At 45.2% G+C, this 22735-nt stretch overlaps 1 protein-coding gene across 1 annotated transcript in view; it reads right to left on the bottom strand.

Annotated features, from left to right (window-relative positions):
• The window catches only part of LOC140741178 (aryl hydrocarbon receptor-like), a 133260-nt gene that overhangs the window by 25119 nt on the left and 85406 nt on the right, over positions 1 to 22735 (bottom strand). Inside the window, exons 6-8 of the mRNA XM_073071048.1 lie at positions 3482 to 3609; positions 1693 to 1895; positions 332 to 441 (exon numbers count right to left, since the gene is read on the bottom strand). Of these exons, the coding sequence (XP_072927149.1) occupies positions 332 to 441; positions 1693 to 1895; positions 3482 to 3609 (441 nt within the window). The remainder of the gene's footprint in view (positions 1 to 331; positions 442 to 1692; positions 1896 to 3481; positions 3610 to 22735) is intronic.

The raw sequence follows: 22735 nt of genomic DNA on the forward strand, positions 1-22735 counted from the left end.
ATGTTAAACTATCTGCTTGTCATCTTTGTTTCTTTTTAAGCCCAAACATGGCCATCTCTCAAGGTTTGATTTACTTCCTCTTCCCTTCATTCCTGTGAGTTTAGATTAGGATCAGAGTTATATAAAATGTGGTCACAACATTTTTTGCATTGACATCTGTTGTATCTGACTTATGAGTAGATGGGGCCCCTGCTATTCAAGGCAATATTCAATAAATTTGTTGTTGCAGTGCCAGTGTGTGGGGCGGGGTGGTGGTGTTTGCAGGAAGCACAATTCAAGACAAGCAATGCTCAACAATGATTTTGTCTCCAGTACCAGAAACGCCACTTACACCGAACATGGTTGTCAGCACAGTAAAGCATGTCGTGTGCGTGGATAAAATGGTACCCAGAACCTCTCATGCACAGCTCCAGCTCTGAATAACCCAGCACAATCCTAGCCCTGCAAAAAAATATAAAGAAATCAAAGGGTCAATATTCTCAATTAGTTACATGCTGATCAGTGACATTCTGCAATCAAAAAGAGAGGATAAGCCCGTTACTGAAAACTCACTGAGCATTTCCAGCACCACATCGGATTATTAATTATTAACCCTGGAAAGAGGAAAATACTTCAATTTATGTGATGGACTCTGCCAACAGTAGAGGAAAAGATGCCAAAAGACAATTTCTTGGGCTAGTAGCTAGCTTGCCACAGCTAAACACTGATCATCCCAAGACGTTTTGCTTGTATATTATATGGATATAATATACAAGTGCAACATTCAAGAGCAAGGTTGCAAAGGTGAGCTCCGTTTCTCTTCAGACATTGCCGCTCTCATGATCAACTGTAAAGTCAATTTTGACCATAAAACATATGGCCTAATTCTGCTCCTTCCCCATCAAGTCTGTTCTGCCATTCAACCATGGCCATTATTTTATCCCTCTCAACCCCATTCTCCTGCCTTCTCCTCATAATGTTTGATGCTCTTACCAATCAAGCAACAATCAACCTCCACTTTAAATAAATCCAATGACTTGTCTTCTGCAGCTGTCTGTGGCAATGAATTGCAAAGATTCACCACAATCTGGCTAAAGTTGTTCCTCCTCACCTCTGTTATAAAGGGACGTCCTTCTATTCTGAGGTTGTGCCCTAGACTCCTCCACTATAGGAAACATCCTCTTGACATCCACTAGGCCTCTCAATATTCAATAGGTTTCTACGCCATTAAACGTTCCTCATATGATAACCCATTCCCAGGATCATTTTCATGAACCTCCTCTGGACTCTTTCCAATGCCAGCACATCTTTTCTTCAATAAGTGGGCCAAAACGGCTCGCAATATTCCAAGTGCAGTCTGAGCAATGCCTTACATAGCCTCAGTGTTACATCCTTGCTTTTATATTCTAGTCCTCTCAAAATGAATGCTAACATTGCATTTTCCTTCCTTACTACCAACTCAACTTGCAAGTTAACCTTTAGGGAATTGTGCACTAGGACGCTCAAGTCCTTTTGCACATCCAATTTCTGAATTCACTCCCCATTTAGAAAATATTCTACACTTTTATTCTTTCTATCAAAGTACATGACCATATACTTCTCTACACTTTAGTTTGCCTGCAATGTAATCACACAAACTCTACCTATCCCATTAAAAATACTAACAATTTAGGCCAATGAAGTGGCTCTTTTAAGATCCACAAAGGTACCTACTTCGCATCACAGGCAAGAGGTGAAAAGTCGAGCTTGTGTTTGGTCTGAAATAGAGCACTCTTGGTCCGGATTTCAAGGATTGAAGGCACTTGGAGAGGGGTTGCAATGGCAAACAGTGCCAGCTGAGGTGGGAGCAGGGAGCCATCTTCTGCCCGCTTGTTCTGTCCATGGAGGTACTTCAATCTGCCCTCAATGCTTAGAGTCTAAATGTCATTTTGAGGAAGAAAAAGAAACAGAAACAATGATTTTAATTAAGCCAGTGTTACTTCAAAGAGAGAAAGTTACAATCCTGAACAACTCAAGCAGGGAAACATTGGTCCATTCAATGGCAACACGAGTGAATCTGCAGATGCTGGAAATAAATACAAAACACAAAATGCTGGCAGAACTCAGCAGGCCAAACAGCATCTATGGGAGGAGGTAGTGACGACGTTTCGGCCCGAAACCCTTCCTGTTTCGGCCCGAAACGTCATCACTACCTCCTCCCATAGATGCTGTTTGGCCTGCTGAGTTCTGCCAGCATTTTGTGTTTTGTATTGGTCCATTCAATGTTGGTGCTCATACCAATGTTGGTCATTTATTCAATCATTCTGCCAGTTTTCTGTGCAAGTGATTGTAGTCCCTTAAAGATCCAACAATCAAAAATTACTCCAACCTTTGACAACTGTTTTATGAAAAGCCATGAATCATCCGACCAGAGTTAACTGGGTGATTATCCCACTGTCATTTGCTATGGACCTCATCTCAGCTTCCTACTTCTGTACACTTACTCCTACAAGCACACCCAACTCATTTCTTCCTAACATCATATCAGCCTCATTAGTACTTTTACTGTAGCATTAAAGTGGACAATGTTGGCAGTCCCAGCAATGTCCACATCCTGTGAATGAATAAATAAAAATCATCTGGCAAGCAGTTGTTACTGGCACCCGTCACAGTGGCATAACAAAGAGTTGTGCATTTACAATCTGACTCAAGATCAAGGATATACTGGAGCAAACAATTTGGGGATTGAAGGTTTCAATGACAATGATCCTGTGTGCATTCTAGCTCAAAAATATCAGTCATTCTAAAATAGGTACACATTCAGGTTTTGACAATGAGCTTGATTGTAAACTCACGGGCACGCCCAGTGTCATAACTGGAGCAGGGCACATGCACAGACACAGTGGGATACAGGTACACACTGAGCATTGAGTGCAACAGCTGGAGCAGAGACTCACACTATGTCACGTTGGAACACAGACTCATGCAGTGTTATGGCTGCAACACAGACATACGCCGTATCACGGCTGGAACACAGACACGCACTGCATCACAGCAGGAATGTAGGTGCACTGTGTTACAGCTAGAACAGAGACGTGCCGTGTCACAGCTGGAATATAAATACATGCAATCCCACAGCTAGAGCACGGGTACAAGGAATGAATTGCATACAATTGCAGCAGTTTGCAAAAGGAAATATGTGGTGGACCTCTAACTTGCTATTGTCAAAACAACTTCACATAAACAATTTTTGATTGTCTATGTACATGGTTCAGATATTCTCTCTAAAGCCTTGCCAATGTTTTCCACAAAAATAAAAGATCAAAATTGCCAGTCACAGCAGGCACAGATGGAGAGAGCATAGATTCAATAGGAAAGTAAAATGACTAAGATCAAGTTTTGCCTTGGGCACTAAAGTTGCCCCATGGGCTAGAGAAGACAATTGCTTCTTTAAGTCACTTGCATGAACCCCAATTACTGAATAACCCTTCAATTAAGATACACGCCTTGAACTCTTTCTTACCACATAGCCAGAGGAGCTGCTGAGGAGAGATCGCATCTTACACACAAACTTCCTCTCTAGGAAGGTGGAGTTTTCCGGTGGGAGTTGCTGTGGGTCATATCTGGTAACAATTTCACACCTTGTGCTACCTGGATACAAGAAGGAAAAAAAGGCATCTTTAATCACTTTGAGAAGGGAGATTACAAAAGCTGGACAGCTTTCATCAATACGCAGGTGTTTCTAGTTGGGAAGCTCCAGCAGAAGACCACATTACTGTGACTTCGTAATTATGCAAGTCTCCTCCATACTAATACCCTCACTGCAACTCCCGTCTCTGTGGAAGAAGTTAGAACTTTTACTGCTCTATCCCCATTTCCCTTAAGCCCGTTAAGGCACAGGAGCCTGAAGATCCACACTGAATATTTTAGAAACAGCTTCTTCTCCTCCACCATCAGATTTCTGAACAGTCCATGAACCCATGAACACTACCTCACTATTTTGTTTGCTTGTTCCATGATTTGTTTTTATTATACACACACGCACAGCAATTTTATTTATTGTACTGTACTGCTGCCACAAAACAAATTTCACAACATATGTCAGTGATAAACTTGATTCCGATTCTGAAATCTATCCATCTCGGTTTTCACTGAACTTAATGACTTGGCCTCCACAGCTCTCCGAAGTAGAAGATTCCAAATAACTACCATCGCGTGCACAGAAATTTTCCTCTGCCTTACAGACCTAAATAGCCTTATCATGAGACTGTGCCCCTACTTCTAGACTCCTCGGCCAGGGGAAACATCCTCCCTGGATCCATTCTGTTGAACCCAGCAAATACAGTGCATTCTGGTTAACTGGGTTACATTGGGACCAGTATATTTTGGCCCAATTAGACAACTGACCCAATTACCTGAAGTTTCAAGAAAAAAAAAGATAAAAGGATAGAAAAAAGATAAACTACCATTTAAAAGAGTAACAAATTATGCATTTAAATGAAATAAAGAACAAATTAGAATATTACCAACACCACTCACCATCATTATGTGTCGTGTCATATGACATGGGCAATCATGGTCCTTGAACCATGATAGTTCTTGACAAATTTTTCTACACAAGTGGTTTGCCATTGCCCTCTTCTGGGCAGTGTCTTTACAAGATAGGTGACGCCAGCCATTATCAATACTCTTCAGAGATCGTCTGCTTGGCGTCAGTGGTCACATAACCAGGACTTGTGATATGCACCAGATACTCATATGACCATCCACCACCTGCTCCCATGGCTTCATGTGACTTTGATCGGGGGCTAAGCAGGTGCTACCCCTTGCCCAAGGGTGACCAGTAGGTTAGCGGAGGGAAGGAGCTCCTTACACCTCCTTTGGAAGAGCCGCATCTCCACCCCGCTACCTAAACCAATAGTACTAGAGTACAATAAAACTGTATACTAGTTCCTAATAGTTATCGACGGAGGAATTCATTCAGTGTACACTGCCAAGTTCTTTTAATAAAATCAGAGCAGACACCTAGTGCAGATAATGGACTGCTTTCACACAATGCTATAGATGATTGCATCCTCCAACTCTTTCTTTTCATTATAACATTCAAGATAATCATCAACACCTTCAAATTCTTTGTAGTTCCTAACTTGAAGTAATGAAATAGTTTCATTTCCACTCCCAGCTGTTTCGAGATCTCCAAACCTGAATGCTTGAAATCGCAGTGAGCAAAACAGTTCTATATTGTCTTATGCTTATTTCTCGCCAACTATCAGTGACAAAAATCAATGCATTTTGAACACAAATACGCAACTAACGCTATTTAAAAACGGTTCCCTCTAAGTTCATCTTACCATCTTCTGGTAAGATGGTGGCGTGCTTGGATGCAGCAGCTTCCACAGGGCCAACCAAAGGTTTCTTCTTTAAACTTACTTTTTATGATTGCAAGACACTGCTGGATATTAAGAACTTAAAATACTGCAGGTCTACCCCATCAGCAAGTTGCTTGTTGGTGGAGAAACTGCAGGAGCAGGACAATGCAAATCATGCTGCTGCCTGTATCAGAGAGGTGTCAGTGCACGAAGGAGGTGTGCAGTCTAACAGCGAGTGGTCACTTTTCTTGAGATTGCAAGACCCTGTTGGACATAGCTAACGTGGAATGCTGCAAGTCAATTCACTGATTTATTAGCAGATAGCAAGGGCAGACGGCGGAGAGCTGTGTGGCCTCAGTCGAGGCGAGGACAAGGCGCCTGTGGTGATGCCTGTTTACAGCTTCCCGGGGAAAGAGATATTGCAGTCTGTGTGCTCCTCTGGAATGCCAGGGGCGGTGTAGCACAGCGTCCAGGCTGAACTTGGTACTGCCCCCCCACCCCCCAGTGTTCGCTCGGCAGAACACAAGCCATATTGTGTTCGACTGCCGACCGCTGCAACATTCATGGACTCAAGGAATACATATTTTATGTGACTGTATTTTACTGCTATTTATATGTGCCATGTGCTGTGTGTGACCATTGGTATTGTGCTTTGCATTTTGGCCCTAGAGTAACGCTGTTTCATTTGACTGTATTCATGTCTGGTTGAATGACAATTAAACGAACTTGAAGCACGGTGTAGTGTCTAACGGCCATACAAGTGCATGCGATTGATGCTAGTCTGAAACTGTTTGGCAACAGTCTCCTGTCCCAATTAAGTGGCATAGTGTCCCAAAGTAAACAAAGAAAAACCCAGCTGTTTTCTCAATTAGTTTTTGTTCTTTAAGAGTTGTCCCAAATAAGTAGCTGGCCTGACTAACCACTAGCACAATTAACTGGAATCTACTGTATTTACAAGCTTGAACAAGATGTATAACTGACTCTATGATCTCAGCAAAGCATAAAATTCTGAAGGGGCTTGACAAAATAGATGCTGATACAATGCTTCCTCTGGCTGGGAAGATAAAACCATAAAAGGACTGTTGAGAAGAAATCTTTGGAATTCTACAGTACATCTATAAGGGCAGTGGAGGCTCGGTCACTGAGTATATTAAAGATGTAGTTGATTGATTTTTTTGAATGTTAAGGGAATCAAGATGCGATTTGTTTAGTGTGAGTGGGTGGGGGAAAATTCAGAGGAGCAGTGCAGGTCAAGTTTTTAAACACAGAGTTAGGTAGGAACTTGAAACGCACTGCCTGGTGTAGTGGTGGAAGCAGATACAGCAGTGGCATTTAAGAGTCACTTATATCGTTGCATGAATATTCAGGGAAAGGAGGGATACATAGAGGAAGAAGAGATTTAGTTAAATCCGACATCATGCTTGGCACAGTCATTGTGGGCTAAAAGGCTTCTTCCTGTGCTGTACTGTTCTAGGCTCTAGCAGCTGTGCCACTCACTTGATAGAACTCTTTCTGTTGGAATAATGATTGGAGGGAACAATGGAAAAATAGAATACTATTGAAATGGAGAGAATACAGATTACAGTGGTTCAAAAGGACTTGGGGATTCTTAAGGTGGAAGACAAAATTAGGTACATACAGTTGGTAATTAGGGAGACAAATGGAATTCAGGCCTATTTTGCAAAAATAGTTCAAAAGTAGAGAGCTTTGGAGTCTACATTTAGAGTAATGGCACAGCTTTAGTCTCTGTCTGGGTCTCTGGAACTCTGTGGCAGTAGCCTCAAATTCTTTCTCTCCAAAGATTGAGAGTCTTAAGACTTCTCTACCCCTAGAAAGCTGTGGAGAATGAGTCATGAAGTATATTCGATTTGATAGTAAAAGATTTTCAATCCATTAGAGAGACAAGATTTATAGAGAACAGGCAAGAAAGTGGAACTGAGGCCAATATCCGGTCACCTATGGCCTTACTGAATAATGAAATAGTCTCAAGGAGCCAAATCACCTACTACCTGTTATGTATATATAAAAAAAAATAATTTTTAAAAATTGTTCAGCACAAGGGCATAAATTCCATGCTGTATAAAACTCTTGCCCCTAAATCCCTTTATCTAACCTCCTCCTGAACCTGCAAGAATTTCAGGACTGGAACAAACTACCACACGGAGGCAACCAGCAGGATCATCTTTAAAGGGACACTGATGCACTATCAATGACTCCAAAAGACTGGAAGTAGAGTAAATACTGAAAGGCTTTTATTAGCAGTAAAATGGAGCACGTCCATGTTGGATGACTGTGGGAGGAGCAGTGACACAATCACCTTTATACAGGGGTCTGTGGGAGGAGCCACAGGAGCAGTCAGCAGGGGGCGTGTCCAGACAGGTATATGTAGTTCACCACACCCATCATCAGTTACTTCTTGTGACCCTGGAGAGCAGAACTCTGTGCATGATAGCAGGCTCAGTCACGGGAATCTCTTCCAGATACGATTGGAAGCATGCAAGCCAGAGTTCAAAAGCGATGCTGGCTTCGGGAGATTGAGGATCAATGTCCAACCGGTTTGGTCGTAAAATGCTCTCCATGGTTTAAAATTGCAGCTAATAAAATTGAAGCACCATCAATAACTCGCGGAGACGGGAGGCGAATGATAGGCTTTTATTAGCTGCAAGAGATCACCACACAACATCTCGGAGACTGAGGGAGGAGCAGTGCCTCCAACCGCCTTTATACAGGGGTCTGTGGGAGGAGCCACAGGAGCAGTCAGCGGGGGGTCTGTGGGAGGAGCCACAGGAGCAGTCAGCGGGGGTCTGTGGGAGGAGCCACAGGAGCAGTCAGCAGGGGTCTGTGGGAGGAGCCACAGGAGCAGTCAGCGGGGGTCTGTGGGAGGAGCCACAGGAGCAGTCAGCAGGGGTCTGTGGGAGGAGCCACAGGAGCAGTCAGCAGGGGTCTGTGGGAGGAGCCACAGGAGCAGTCAGCAGGGGTCTGTGGGAGGAGCCACAGGAGCAGTCAGCAGAGGGGCGTGTCCAGACAGGTATATGTAATTCACCACAGACACCCCTCCTTTTTAAGAGAGTCCCGCGGGGTGAAGTGACTGACAATATTTAAGACAAGTATATTTACAGGTCAAGTCTATCAGGTGGTCAAGTCTGTCGCTGCGATCTACGTAGCACCGGTGGTGATTGCACCAGCGACGGTGGTTGTGCTGGCTCCGGCCTGACTTGAGGTGCCAGCCCGTTAGGCATCAGTAATTCCTCGTGTGTGTGTGTTGCACCCGGTATGGGAGTGTCGTGAGGTGTCTGTGTAGGGCTTGCAGTGCACGGTGTCTCGTGGGTATATACATCGGTGGGTACAGGGTTCATAGTCACCATAGAGTGTTCAGGGTAGGGGTCTGGTGCTCCTGCGGGCGCCAGGTCGCGGATGGAGACCATGTCCCCCCGCCCATCAGGTAAGACCACGTAGGCATACTGGGGGTTTGCATGAAGTAGGTGAACCCTCTCGACCATCGGGGAGTATTTATTGCTCCTCGCATGTTTCCAGAGCAGCACTGGCCCTGGGGACGTCAGCCAAGCCGGTAGGGTGGTCCCAGTGGCAGACTTCCTGGGAAAAGAAAAGAGTCATTCATGAGGGGTGGCATTGGTGGACGTGCATAACAGGGAGCGGATGGAGTGGAGTGCCTCGGGGAGGACCTCCTGCCAGCGAGAGACCGGCAATCCCTTTGACCTAAGGGCTAAGAGTGTGGCCTTCCACACTGTGGCATTCTCCCTCTCCACCTGTCCATTCCCCTGGGGATTATAGCTCGTGGTCCTACTAGTCGCAATACCCCTAAGCCAGCAGGTATTGGTGCAGCTTGTCACTCATAAACGAGGACCCTCTGTCACTGTGGATATAGCATGGGTATCCGAACAGAGTGAAGAGCTTGCGCAGGGCTTTTATGACTGACATGGCAGTGGTATCGGGGCAGGGGATGGTGAAGGGGAACCGCGAGTACTCGTCGATTACGTTAAGAAAGTACACATTGCGGTCGGTGGAGGGAAGGGGGCCCTTAAAGCTGACACTCAGTTGCTCAAAGGGGTGGGTGGCCTTGATAAGTTGTGCCTTTTCGGGTTGGTAGAAGTGCGGTTTGCACTCTGTGCAGACTTGGCAGTTCCTGGTCATCGCCCGGATCTCCTCAAGGGAGTAAGGCAGGTTCCGAGCTTTCACAAAGTGGAAAAGCCAGGTGACTCCCGGGTGGCAAAGATCTGCATGTAGGGCATATAGCCAGTCGATCTGTGCGCTGGCACACGTTCCCCGGGATAGGGCATCAGAGGGCTCATTGAGCTTTCCTGGTCTGTACATGATGTCACAGTTGTAGGTGGAGAGTTTGATTCTCCACCTCAAAATTTTATCGTTTTTGATTTTGCCCCGCTGTTGTTTGCTAAACATGAACACGACTGAGCGCTGGTTGATCAGCAGGGTGAACCTTTTGCCGGCGAGATAGTGCCTCCAGTGCCTAATAGCTTCCACTATGGCCTGGGCTTCTTTCTCCACCGCGGAGTGCCGAAGTTCAGAGCCTTGAAGGGTACGAGAGAAGAATGCTACTGGCCTGCCTGCCTGATTGAGGGTAGCAGCCAGCGCGAAATCGGAGGCGTCACTCTCTACTTGGAAGGGAATGGTCTCATCCACTGCATGCATTGCTGCTTTGGCAATGTCCCCTTTAATGCGGCTGAAGGCCGCGCAGGCCTCGGCAGAGAGGGGAAAAGTGGTAGACTTAACCAGGGGGCGGGCCTTGTCCGCATAGTTAGGAACTCATTGGGCGTCATAGGAAAAGAAGCCCAGGCTCCTTTTGAGGGCTCTGAGGGTGTTGGGAAGATGGAGTTCTAACAGGGGGTGCATATGGTCGGGGACAGGGCCAATGACTCCGTTCTCCATGACACACCCAAGGATAGCATGTCGGGTGGTTCCGAACACACACTTGTCCCTGTTATAGGTAAGGTTAAAAGCTTGGAGAAATCGTTGGAGGTTGGTATCGTGAACCTGCCGGTTGTGACCGCAGATGGTGATGTTATCCAGATATGGGAACGTGGCCTTCAGTTGGTACTGGTCCACCATCCGGTCCATTTCCCTCTGGAAGACAGATACACCATTCGTGACACTGAAGGGGATGTGCAGGAAATGATAAAACCTGCCGTCCGCCTCGAAGGCGGTGTAGGGGCGGTCCTCCGGGCGGATGGAGAGCTGATGGTAAGCGGATTTCAGGTCTATGGTCGAGTACATCTTGTACTGAGCTATCTGATTGACCATATCCGCGATGCGGGGTGGGGGTACACGTCAAGCTGCGTGAACCTATTATGGTCTGGCTATAGTCCACGACCATCCTATTTTTCTACCCGTTCCGAACAACGACCACCTGGGCCCTCCAAGGACTTGTGCTTGGCTCAATGATCTCCTCCCTGAGCAGCCGCTGCAACTCTGACTGAATGAAGGCCCTGTCCCCCACGCTGTACCTCCTGCTTTTAGTTGCCACAGGTTTACAGTTGGGGGTCAGGTTGGCGAATAGCGGTGGGGGAGGGATCTTGAGAGTGGAGTTGCCGCAAGTGGTGTCCGTAGTGCGGCTGTTGGCATGGTGCTGGGTGGGATGTGCGGGTCGGTGTGTGTGTGTGTGGTCAGTAGCGGGGTATGTGACGAATTCCCACAGAACTGGGGATTTCTGACAGTGATTGGTGGGAGGGGCCCGTCATACTCCATTGTCACACTTCTCAGGTGGCTCTGAGTTGAGCCCCAATAGCACAGGGGCACACAGTTGAGGCATGACCAGTAATGTGAAGTCTCGATACTCTGTGCCCTGCACCACTAGCGTCGCTACACAACCCCCCCGGATGTCTGCTGTATGTGACCCAGAAGCCATGGCGACCCTCTGGCTTACCGGCCGTGTCACAAGTCCGCAGCGTTGCACCGTGTCCAGGTGGATAAAGCTCTCCCTGCTGCTCGTCTCAAACAGGCAGCTTGTCCTGCGCCCCTCCACCAGGATGTCCATCATTGACCTTGCGAGCTGGTGGGGAGCGCTTTGGTCGAGGGTCACGGAGGCCAGAATTGAATCATTGTGTTGGTCTGGCGCGGTGGGGTGCCCGGTAAGCACCCGTGGGTCGTAGGCGGTGCGAGGAGGCGCTGACCAAGATGACCGCCGCCATGCCTTGCACACAGCGGCAGGCAGGCAAGATAGCAACGGCCAAGATGGCGACCCCCATGCCTCGCACGCGGCGCTGCTTGATCCCACTTGCGATTTGGACTTACAGGCCTTGGCGAAGTGGCCCTTCTTTCCGCAGCTGGAGCAGACAGCTTCTCGGGCCGGGCAGCGTTTTCAGGGGTGCTTCTCGAGTCTGCAGAAGTAACACTTCGCGGACTCGCGACTGGCAGCAGCCATGGTCGATTCACTGGCGGGTTGCGGGGTCTGCGGCATCCACGAGGCCATTGGGAGATCGCATGCCTGGAAAGTATCAGAGTTGTGCACAGTGGCCTCCAGCGAGTCAGCCAGCTCAATCGCCGAATGTAAGGTAAGATCGGCGTGTTCCAGTAGCTGCTGGCGCACGTACACTGACCTGATCCCTGTGACGATGGCGTCTCTTACTAGGAGCTACGCATGCTGTTCGGCCGTCAGCCCCCTGCAATCACAGGCCCAGATGAGTGTCTGTAGGGCCCGGACAAACTCAGCGCTCGACTCTCCAGGCGGCTGCTGCCATGTCGCTAAGCGATGTCTTGCATAGACGGTATTTACCAGCTGCAGGTATTGCCTTCTGAGGGCGCTCATCGCGCTGTCGTAACTCGGCTGGTCTCTAATCATCGAGTAGGCCCGTGGACTGACCCCGGAGAGGAGAACTCTGCGCTTTGCGGCGGACTCGGTCACTTCAATCTCCTCCAGGTATGATTCGAAGCAGGCTAGCCAGAGTTCGAAGGCATTGCTGGCCTCAGGTGTTTGTGGGTCGATGTCTAATTTGCCGGGTCTCAAAACGCGCTCCATGCTTTAAAATTACTGCTAATAAAATTGATGCACTATCAATAACTCCAAAAGACTGGAAGTAGAGTAAATACTGAAAAGGCTTTTATTAGCAGTAAAACGGAGCACGTCCGTGCTGGATGACTGTGGGAGGAGCAGAGACACAATCACCTTTATACCGGGGTCTGTGGGAGGAGCCACAGGAGCAGTCAGCAGAGGGGCGTGTCCAGACAGGTATACATAGTTTACCACAGACACAAGATATTTTCACAATGGAGAAAGGAGGCAAGGTGTTAAGAGGCTCTCATGAAACAGTTACAGAATTTTATATTCTGTAAGTTCTATAGAATTCCTCATGAACTTCCCCTTCATATGTGCCCCACCCTATTGGAAATACCGCAGGTCTGCTTTCCAGCTCTGTGAAGCACTGCTAAACATTCTCTAAGTGCAATTTGTTCTTGAAGAGAAAAGGCATAAAATATGAAGAACGATCTTTCAGAGTTAATTAATATATTTGTAACAAGAAAGTTAAATGCAATGTTGCAACAAATACCAAAAAGATCAAAGAAATCAGTAGCATACTGGTAGGGGGACAAAAATTGTACAAAGCAGGCAGCTGAGGTTGCAGAACTGGTGCAGAAGACGACACAACTTGCTAAAAAGTCGGGGTTTGGAAGAGAATAAAGACAGCTTTGATGAAGTTAATCCTCCTGGTGATTCAGCCTTCTACCACAGTGAAAAAACAGGGTAAACAGGTGGTAGTCCATCAACGGGATAAGCTAGCCATGGTGATGGATGGTATTGATTGCAAAGCTCAGGTTAAAGTTGAAAATAGGACAGATTGGAACAGAGGAGGAGGCAAGTTAAAGAAAATATTGGACAGGGCAGTATCTATTACCTGTGAGCTGAATGTACAATTATACAGGCTAAAATAAGCATTAAAGAGCAGAAAGGAACTTCAGACAAGTTTATTAGTGATTGCACAGTACAATTGCAATCCATAAAGGTTAAAATTAAATTGCTTCCTGATGCAAAATGTATGTGGCCTTTTACTCAGGTGAGTAAATGTCTCCTTCTCTTCCTTTCCTGCTGCTCAATAAAGTTAAATCGATCTCTGAGGAGGAATTGCTGCAGTTAAAGTAAATGGTGCAACCTCAGAGTCCACTTTTACCCACATCTGACGGCAATAAGCCCTCATTTTAAATGGTGCAAAGTCACACAAAGGATGCAGCAGGATGCCAGGTAGTTCTCATACCAAGGTCAGGGATACTAATTTGCAAAGGTAAACTTAAGGGGTTGGACACTAAACTAACTCAATGTGTTGAGGATAATCGTTTAGTAATGCAATGGATGCACTGACAAGCTGTAATGTAATAAAGTGCCCCAATGTGTCTAATGGGAGCAGCAGCAATAACATCACTTCCGTCAGTGAGGCACAAAGAGCTACTAGGATAAATGACTACGAGGTGGGTCAAAAGGTGAAGGCTTTAAGAAGTGCATCAAAGAGAGTTACAGAGATGAAGAGGATGTTTGAAGGAACTTCTGAGCCTGAGCATTTGAAGACATGGCCGCCAATGGTGGAGCAATTAAAATACGCAAGGATCAGAACTGGAAGAGCGCAGATAATGGGGGTGGGGGGGCAGGGTTAGAAGAGGATACAGAGGCTGGAAGCAGTAAGCTCTAACAGAAGTTTGAAAACAAAGTTGAGAATTCAGCATCAGATTTGCAGAGGGATGGGAACCAGACTGCCAGAGCAGATAGTGGAGCGGGGGTGAAAATAAATGATGTTAAAGGTTCATGCAAAGTCACAAATAGAAGGGTTGTGTGCGGTGGTAACAATCTTCTGAGGTGTGTCTATTTCAATGCAAGGAGTATTGTGGGGAAGGCTGACGAGCTGAGGGCATGGATTGACACATGGAATTACGACATTATAGACATTAGTGAAACTTGGCTACAAGAGGGGCAGGACTGGCAGCTTAATGTTCCAGGATTCTGATGTTTCAGATGTGATAGAGGCAGAGGGATGAAGGGTGGGGGGGGGGGGATTGGCATTGCTCGTCAGGGAAAATGTTACAGCAGTGCTCAGGCAGGACAGATTAGAGGGCTCGTCTACCGAGGCCATATGGGTGGCGCTGAGAAACAGGAAAGATATGACCACATTAATGGGGTTGTATTATAGACCACCCAATAGTCAGCGAGAATTAGAGGAGCAAATCTGCAGAGAGATAGCAGACAACTGCAGGAAACAAAGTTGTGATAGTAGGGGATTTTAATTTTCCACATATTGATTGGGACTCCCATACTGTTAAAGGTCTAGATGGGTTAGAGTTTGTAAAATGTGTTCAGGAAAGTTTTCTAAATCAATATATAGAGGTACCGACTAGAGAGGATGCAATATTAGATCTCCTATTAGGAAACGAGTTAGGACAGGTGATGGAAGTGTGTGTAGGGGAACACTTTGGTTCCAGTGATCATGACACCATTAGTTTCAACTTGATCATGGATAAAGATAGATCTGGTCCTTGGGTTGAGGTTCTAAACTGGAAAAAGGCCAAATTTGAAGAAACGAGAAAGGATCTAAAAAGCGTGGATTGGGACAGGTTGTCCTCTGGCAAGGATGTGATTGGTAAGTGGGAGGCCTTCAAAGGAGAAATTTTGAGAGTGCAGAGTTTGTATGTTCCTGTCAGGATTAAATGTAACGTGAATAAGAATAAGGAACCTTGGTTCTCTATGGATATTGGAACTCTGATAAGGAAGAAGAGAGAGATGTATGACATGTATAGGAAACAGGGAGCAAATAAGGTGCTTGAGGAGTATAAAAAGTGCAAAAAAGTACTTAAGAAAGAAATCAGGAGGGCTAAAAAAAGACATGAGGTAACTTTGGCAGTCAAGGTGAAGGATAATCCAAAGAGCTTCTACAGGTATATTAAGAGCAAATGGATAGTAAGGGATAAAATTGGTCCTCTTGAAGATCAGAGTGGTCGGCTATGTAAGGAACCAAAAGAAATGGGGGAAATCTTAAATGGGTTTTTTGAGTCTGTATTTACTAAGGAAAATGGCATGAAGTCAATGGAAATAAAGCAAACAAGTAGAGAGGTCATGGAACCTATACAGATTGAAGAGGAGGAGGTGCTTGCTATCTTGAGGCAAATCAGAGCAGATAAATCCCCAGGAACTGACAGGGTATTCCCTCGGACTTTGAAGGAGACTAGTGTTGAAATTGTAGGGGCCCTGGCAGATATATTTAAAATGTTGGTATCTACGGGTGAGGTGCCAGAGGATAGCTCATGTTGTTCCATTGTTTAAAAAAGGCCCTAAAAATAATCCAGGAAATTATAGGCCAGTGAGTTTGACGTCGGTAGTAGGCAAATTATTGGAAGGAGTACCAAGAGATAGGATCTACAAGTATTTGGATAGACAGGGACTATTAGGGAGAGTTAACATGGCTTTGTGAGTGGTAGGTCATATTTAACAAATCTATTAGAGTTTTTCAAGGAGGTTACCAGGAAAGTGGATGAAGGGAAGGCAGTGGATGTTGTCTACATGGACTTCAGTAAGGCCTTTGACAAGGTCCCGCATGGGAGGTTAGTTAGGAAAATTCAGTCGCTAGGTATACATGGTGAGGTAGCAAATTGGATTAGACATTGGCTCAATGGGAGATGTCAGAGAGTGGTAGTGGAGGATTGCTTCTCTGAGTGGAGGCCTATGACTAGTGGTGTGCCACAGGGATCAGTGCTGGGTCCATTGTTATTTGTCATCTATATCAATGATCTGGATGATAATGTGGTAAATTGGATCAGCAAATTTGCTGATGATACAAAGATTGGAGGTGTAGTGGACAGTGAAGAAGGTTTTCAAAGCTTGTAAAGGGATCTGGACCAGCTGGAATAATGGGCTGACAAGTGGCAGATGGAGTTTAATACAGACAAGTGTGAGCTATTGCACTTTGGAAGGAAAAACCAAGGTAGAACATACAAGGTAAATGGTAGGACACTGAGGAGTGCAGTAGAACCAGAGGGATCTGGGAATACAGATACAAAATTCCCTAAAAGTGGCGTCACAGGTAGATAGGGTTGTAAAGAGAGCTTTTGGTACATTGGCCTTATAAATCAAAGTATTGAGTATAAGAGTTGGAATGTAATGGTGAGGTTGTATAAGGCATTGGTGAGGTCGAATTTGGAGTATTGTGTGCAGTTTTGGTGCAGAGAAGGTTTACAAGGATGTTGCCAGGACTTAAGAAACTGAGTTACAGAGAAAGGTTGAATAGGTTAGGACTTTATTCCCTGGAGCATAGAAGAATGAGAGGAGATTTGATAGAGGTATATAAAATTATGATGGGTATAGATAGAGTGAATGCAAGCAGGCTTTTTCCATTGAGGCTAGGGGAGAAAAAAACCAGAGGTCCTGGGTTAAGGGTGAAGGGGGAACAGTTTAAAGGGAACACTGGGGGGGCTTCTTCACACAGAGAGTGGTGGGAGTGTGGAATGAGCTGCCAGATGAAGTGGTAAATGTGGGCTCACTTTTAACATTTAAGAAAAACTTGGACAGGTACACGGATGAGAGGTGTATGGAGGGATATGGTCCAGGTGCAGGTCAGTGGGACTAGACAGAAAAATGGTTCAGCACAGCCAAGAAGGGCCAAAAGGCCTGTTTCTGTGCTGTAATGTTCTATGGTTCTATCATTGGCATGTGTCATAAAATTTGTTGTTATTATACACACAGTATATATTTAATAAGTAGTGCAAAAAGAGAACAAGAAAAAAAATGCCAACATGAGTCAGCAGGCAATAGGCTGGTGGGGCAAGAGATGAACAAGACCCGAGGTGAATTGCTTTCCTGGTTTTGGATGAGCGTAGATTTGCACAGAGTTGAAGATGGGAAGGGAACCAAATACAAGTATACAAGTTGCAACAGTTATCTGGCAGCATCAAAGGCATTGAGAAACTCATGCATTTCAACAGTTCAACTGAGACACAAGAACACAAGAAAATAGGAGCAAGAGCTGGCTACCCTGAAGCTTGCCCAACTTTCAATGGGATTACAGCTGATCTTTGCTGGCTTCAACTCTTTTCCTATGCACGTTTCCCATGGCCCTAAGAGGACCACTCTGAAATATTTATCTATCTCTACCTTAGCTATATCTAATGATCCACTTCTACCACCCTCAGGGGTAGAGAATTCCAGAGATTCACTGCCCTCTGAGAGAAGAAATTTCTAAGCACTTCAGCATTAATTGACTGGTCCAATATTTTGTAACCATGTCCCTTGTTCGCGACTCTCCTACAACATGATGACATCCTAACATCTACCCAGTTAAGCCCATTTCGGACCTTATATGTTTGAATAAGGCCACTCCTCATTCTTCCAAACTGCAAGAAACTGTCTAGCCTCTCTTGATAGGACAACCCCCTCGATCCAGGAATTAGCTTGGCAAATCTTCTTTTACATTGCCTCCAATGTGACTATGTCCTTTTGCTTTAGGTAAAGCACCTAAACTTCACACAGTGTTCCAGGAGACAGGGTAGGAGTTGCCCAATGTCACTGAAGTGAAAGAACATTTTATTGGAATGGACGTGGCAGGGGTTGCAAATCTGCGGCATGAACGTTCAAGAACGTTCAAGGTGTCACACACAAACATTTTGCTGGCATGCAGCATCTAGTGCCACCCCTAAATTCTTTTAATCCCACCCATAATTAAAAGATACATAAAGTTTATCTTTACTGCCAAATAAAGCTGTGAATGATTTTTTTTTTTACAACCCAACAGCAGTGAGACCTTGTCACAGGAAACAGCTCAGTTTGACGACACTAACTGGACGATTGCAAGAACATGTGGCGTTGGATGATACACTTTGAAATCCACACAGATCTGGTGCACACATCAGTACTCTGATAGCAAACAGTTTCAATAACAATATTATTATTTAGAAATTATAAAAAATTATATTTTCAATTGTCTTCTTAAAGGATTAACATGAATAAATTTTGACCATCTTTTCTAAAATGCTTCATTTATTTCAATCTGTCTCTGTTATACTTTTATAAAACAATGAACACACATAAGCAACAGGGCTCATCCTTTTTCTTAAAAAAAGTTCCTAGTTATGGTTACTAATATGCTAATCAATTATAATCTCTGCTCAAAATTACCATGGCACATGAGAGAATTTTTAGAAGATTATCGTCCATTTGGGCACGCGGTCTCAAAAAGATTCGCCAACCCTGGAGTGGATCAGACCTCAACACCAAAGTTCTGCTGCAGATCTTCCAGATGAGGATGTGTTTGCGAGAGCCAAGTACTACACAGACACATAGAAAACCTACAGCACAATACAGCCCTTCGGCCCACAAAGTTGTGCTGAACATGTCCCTACCTTAGTAAAATAGAGGGCTATAGGTAAGCCTAGTAATTTCTAAGCTCCATGTACCTATCTAAAAGTCTCTTAAAAGACCCTATCGTATCCGCCTCTATCACTGTTGCTGGCAGCCCTTTCCATGCACTCACCACTCACTGCGTAAAAACCTTACCCCGACATCTCCTCTGTACCTACTCCCGAGCACCTTAAACCTGTGTCCTCGTGACAACCATTTCAGCCCTGGGAAAAAGCCTTTGACTATCCACATGATCAATGCCTCTTATCATCTTGTACGCCTCTATCAGGTCACCTCTCATCCTCCGTCGCTCCAAGGAGAAAAGGCTGAGTTCACTCAACCTATTTTCATAAGGCATGCTCCACAATCCAGGCAACATCCTTGTAAATCTCCTCTGCACCCTTTCTATGGTTTCCACATCCTTCCTGTAGTGAGGCGACCAGAACTGAACACAGTACTCCAAGTGGAGTCTGACCAGGGCCCTATATAGCTGCAACATTTCCTCTCAGCTCTTTTAAATTCAGTTCTACAATTGATGAAGGCCAATACACCGTACACCTTCTTAACCACAGAGTCAACCCGCACAGCTGCTTTGAGCGTCCTATGGACTCAGACCCCAAGATGCCTCTGATCCTCCAAACTGCCAAGAGTCTTATCATGAAGACTGGAAAGCTTTTAAAGAGCAACAGAAGATAACAAAAAAGGCAATGCACCAAGAAAAAATGAGGTACGAAGGTAAACTAGCCAAGAATATAAAGGAGGATAGTAAAAGCTTCTTTAGGTATGTGAATAGCAAAAAAAAGTTAAGACCAAAATTGGACCATTAAAGACAGAAACGGGTGAATTTATTATGGGGAACAAGGAAATGGCAGATGAGTTAAACAAGTACTTTGGATCTGTCTTCACTAGGGAAGACACAAACAATCTCCCAGATGTAATAGTGGTCAAAGGAACTAGGGTAAAGGATGAACTGAAGGAAATTTATATTAGGCAAGAAACAGTGTTGGATAGACTGTTGAGTCTGAAAGCTGATAAGTCCCTGGGACCTGATGGTCTGCATCCCAGGGTACTTAAAGAGGTGGCTCTAGAAATCGTGGACGCATTGGTAATCATTTTCCAATGTTCTATAGATTCAGGAACAGTTCCTGCTGACTGGAGGGTGGCTAATGTCCCACTTTTCAAGAAAGGAGGGAGAGAGAAAACAGGGAATTATAGACCGGTTAGCCTGACGTCAGTGGTGGGAAAGATGCTGGAGTCAATTATAAAAGATGAAATTACGACACATTTGGATAGCAGTAGAAGGATCAGTCCGAGTCAGCATGGATTTATGAAGGGAAAATCATGCTTGACTAATCTTCTGGAGTTTTTTGAGGATGTAACTATGAAAATGGACAAGGGAGAGCCAGTGGATGTAGTGTACCTGGACTTCCAGAAAGCTTTTGATAAAGTCCCACATAGGAGATTAGTGGGCAAAATTAGGGCACATGGTATTGGGGGCAGAGTACTGACATGGATTGAAAATTGGCTGGCTGACAGGAAACAAAGAGTAGCGATGAACGGGTCCCTTTTGGAATGGCAGGCTGTGACCAGTGGGGTACCGCAAGGTTCGGTGTTGGGACCTCAGCTGTTTACTATATACATTAATGATTTAGATGAAGGGATTAAAAGTAACATTAGCAAATTTGCTGATGACACAAAGCTGGGTGGCAGTGTGAAATGTCAGGAAGATGTTATGGGAATGCAGGGTGACTTGGACAGGTTGGCTGAGTGGGCAAATGTATGGCAGATGCAGTTTAATGTGGATAAATGTGAGGTTATCCACTTAGGTGGCAAGAACAGGAAGGCAGATTACTATCTAAATGGAGTCAAGTTAGGAAAAGGGGAAGTACAACGAGATCTAGGTGTTCTTGTACATCAGTCAATGAAAGCAAGCATGAAGGTACAGCAGGCAGTGAAGAAAGCTAATGACATGCTGGCCTTTATAACAAGAGGAATTGAGTATAGGAGTAAAGAGGTCCTTCTGCAGCTGTACAGGGCCCTGGTGAGACCCCACCTGAGTACTGTGTGCAGTTTTGGTCTCCAAATTTGAGGAAAGACATTCTTGCTATTGAGGGAGTGCAGCGTAGGTTCACAAGGTTAATTCCCGGAATGGCGGGACTGTCATATGTTGAAAGATTGGAGCGACTGGGCTTGTACACACTGGAATTTAGAAGGATGAGAGGGGATCTGATTGAGACATACAAGATTATTAAGGGATTGGACATGCTGGAGGCAGGAAGCATGTTCCCGCTGATGGGCGAGTCCAGATCTAGAGGCCACAGTTTAAGAATAAGGGGTAGGCCATTTAGAACTGAGATGCGGAAAAACTTTTTCACCCAGAGAGTGGTGGATATGTGGAATGCTCTGCCCCAGAAGGCAGTGGAGGCCAGGTCTCTGGATGCATTCAAGAGAGAGTTAGATAGAGCTCTTATAGATAGCAGGGTCAAGGGATATGGGGAGAGGGCAGGAACGGGGTACTGATTGTGTATGATCAGCCATGATCACAGTGAATGGCAGTGCTGGCTAGGAGGGCCGAATGGCCTACTCCTGCACCTACTGTCTATTGTCATTAATACTATATTCTGCCATCATATTTGACCTACCAAAATGAACCACCTCACACTTATCTGGGTTGATCTCCATCTGCCACTTCTCAGCCCAGTTTTGCATCCTATCAATGTCCCATTGTAATCTCTGTCAGCCCTCCACACTATCCACAACACCCCCAACCTTTGTGTCATCAGCAAATTTACTAACCCATCCCTCCACTTCCTCATCAAGGTCATTTATAAAAATCACGAAGAATAAGGGTCCCAGAACAGATCCCTGAGGCACACCACTGGTCACCAACCTCCATGCAGAATATGACCCGTCTACAACCACTCTTTGCCTTCTGTGGGCAAGTCAGTTCTGGATCCACAAAGCAATGTCTCCTTGGATCCCATGCCTCCTTACTTTCTCAATAAGCCTTGCATGGGGTACCTTATCAAATGCCTTGCTGAAATCCATATACACTACATCTACTGCTCTTCCTTCATCAATGTGTTTAGTCACATCCTCAAAAAATTCAATCAGGCTCGTAATGCACGACCTGCCCTTGACAAAGCCATGCTGACTACTCCTAATCATATTATACCTCACCAAATCTTCATAAATCCTGTCTCTCAGGATCTTCTCCATCAACTTACCAACCACCGAAGTAAGACTCACTGGTCTATAATTTCCTGGTCTACCTCTACTCCCTTTCTTGAATAAAGGAACAACACCCACAACTCTCCAATCCTCCGGAACCTCTCCCAACCCCAGTGATGATGCAAAGATCATCGCCAGTGGCTCAGCAATCTCTTCCCTCGCCTCCCACAGTAGCCTGGGGTACATCTCATCTGGTCCCAGCGACTTATCCAACTTGATGCTTTCCAAAAGCTCCAGCACATCTTCTTTCAGTCTGCTGAAAATCATCACCAAGATCCTTTTCCATAGTGAATACTGAAGTATTCATTAAATACCTCTGCTATTTCCTCCTGTTCCATACACACTTTCCCACTGTCACACTTGATAGGTCCTATTCTTTCACGTCTTATCTTCTTGCTCTTCACATACTTGTAGAATGCCTTGGGGTTTTCCTTAATCCTGCCCGCCAAGGCCTTCTCATGGCCCCTTCTGGCTCTCCTAATTTCCTTAAGCTTCTTCCTATTAGCCTTATAATCTTCTAGATCTCTAACATTACCTAGCACTCTGAACCTTTTGTAAGCTTTTCTTTTCTTCTTGACTAGATTTATTACAGCCTTTGTACACCACGTTCCTGCACCCTACCATAACTTCCCTGACTCATTGGAACGTACCTATGCAGAACTCCACACAAATATCCCCTGAACATTTGCTACATTTCTTCCGTACTTTTCCCTGAGAACATCTGTTTCCAATTTAAGCCTCCAATTTCCTGCCTGATTACCTCATAATTCCCCTTACTCCAATTAAACACTTTTCTAACTTGTCTGTTCCTATCTCTCTCCAATGCTGTTGTAAAGGC

The sequence above is a fragment of the Hemitrygon akajei genome, chromosome 18 (assembly GCF_048418815.1).
Source record: "Hemitrygon akajei chromosome 18, sHemAka1.3, whole genome shotgun sequence".
Lineage (NCBI taxonomy): Eukaryota > Metazoa > Chordata > Chondrichthyes > Myliobatiformes > Dasyatidae > Hemitrygon > Hemitrygon akajei.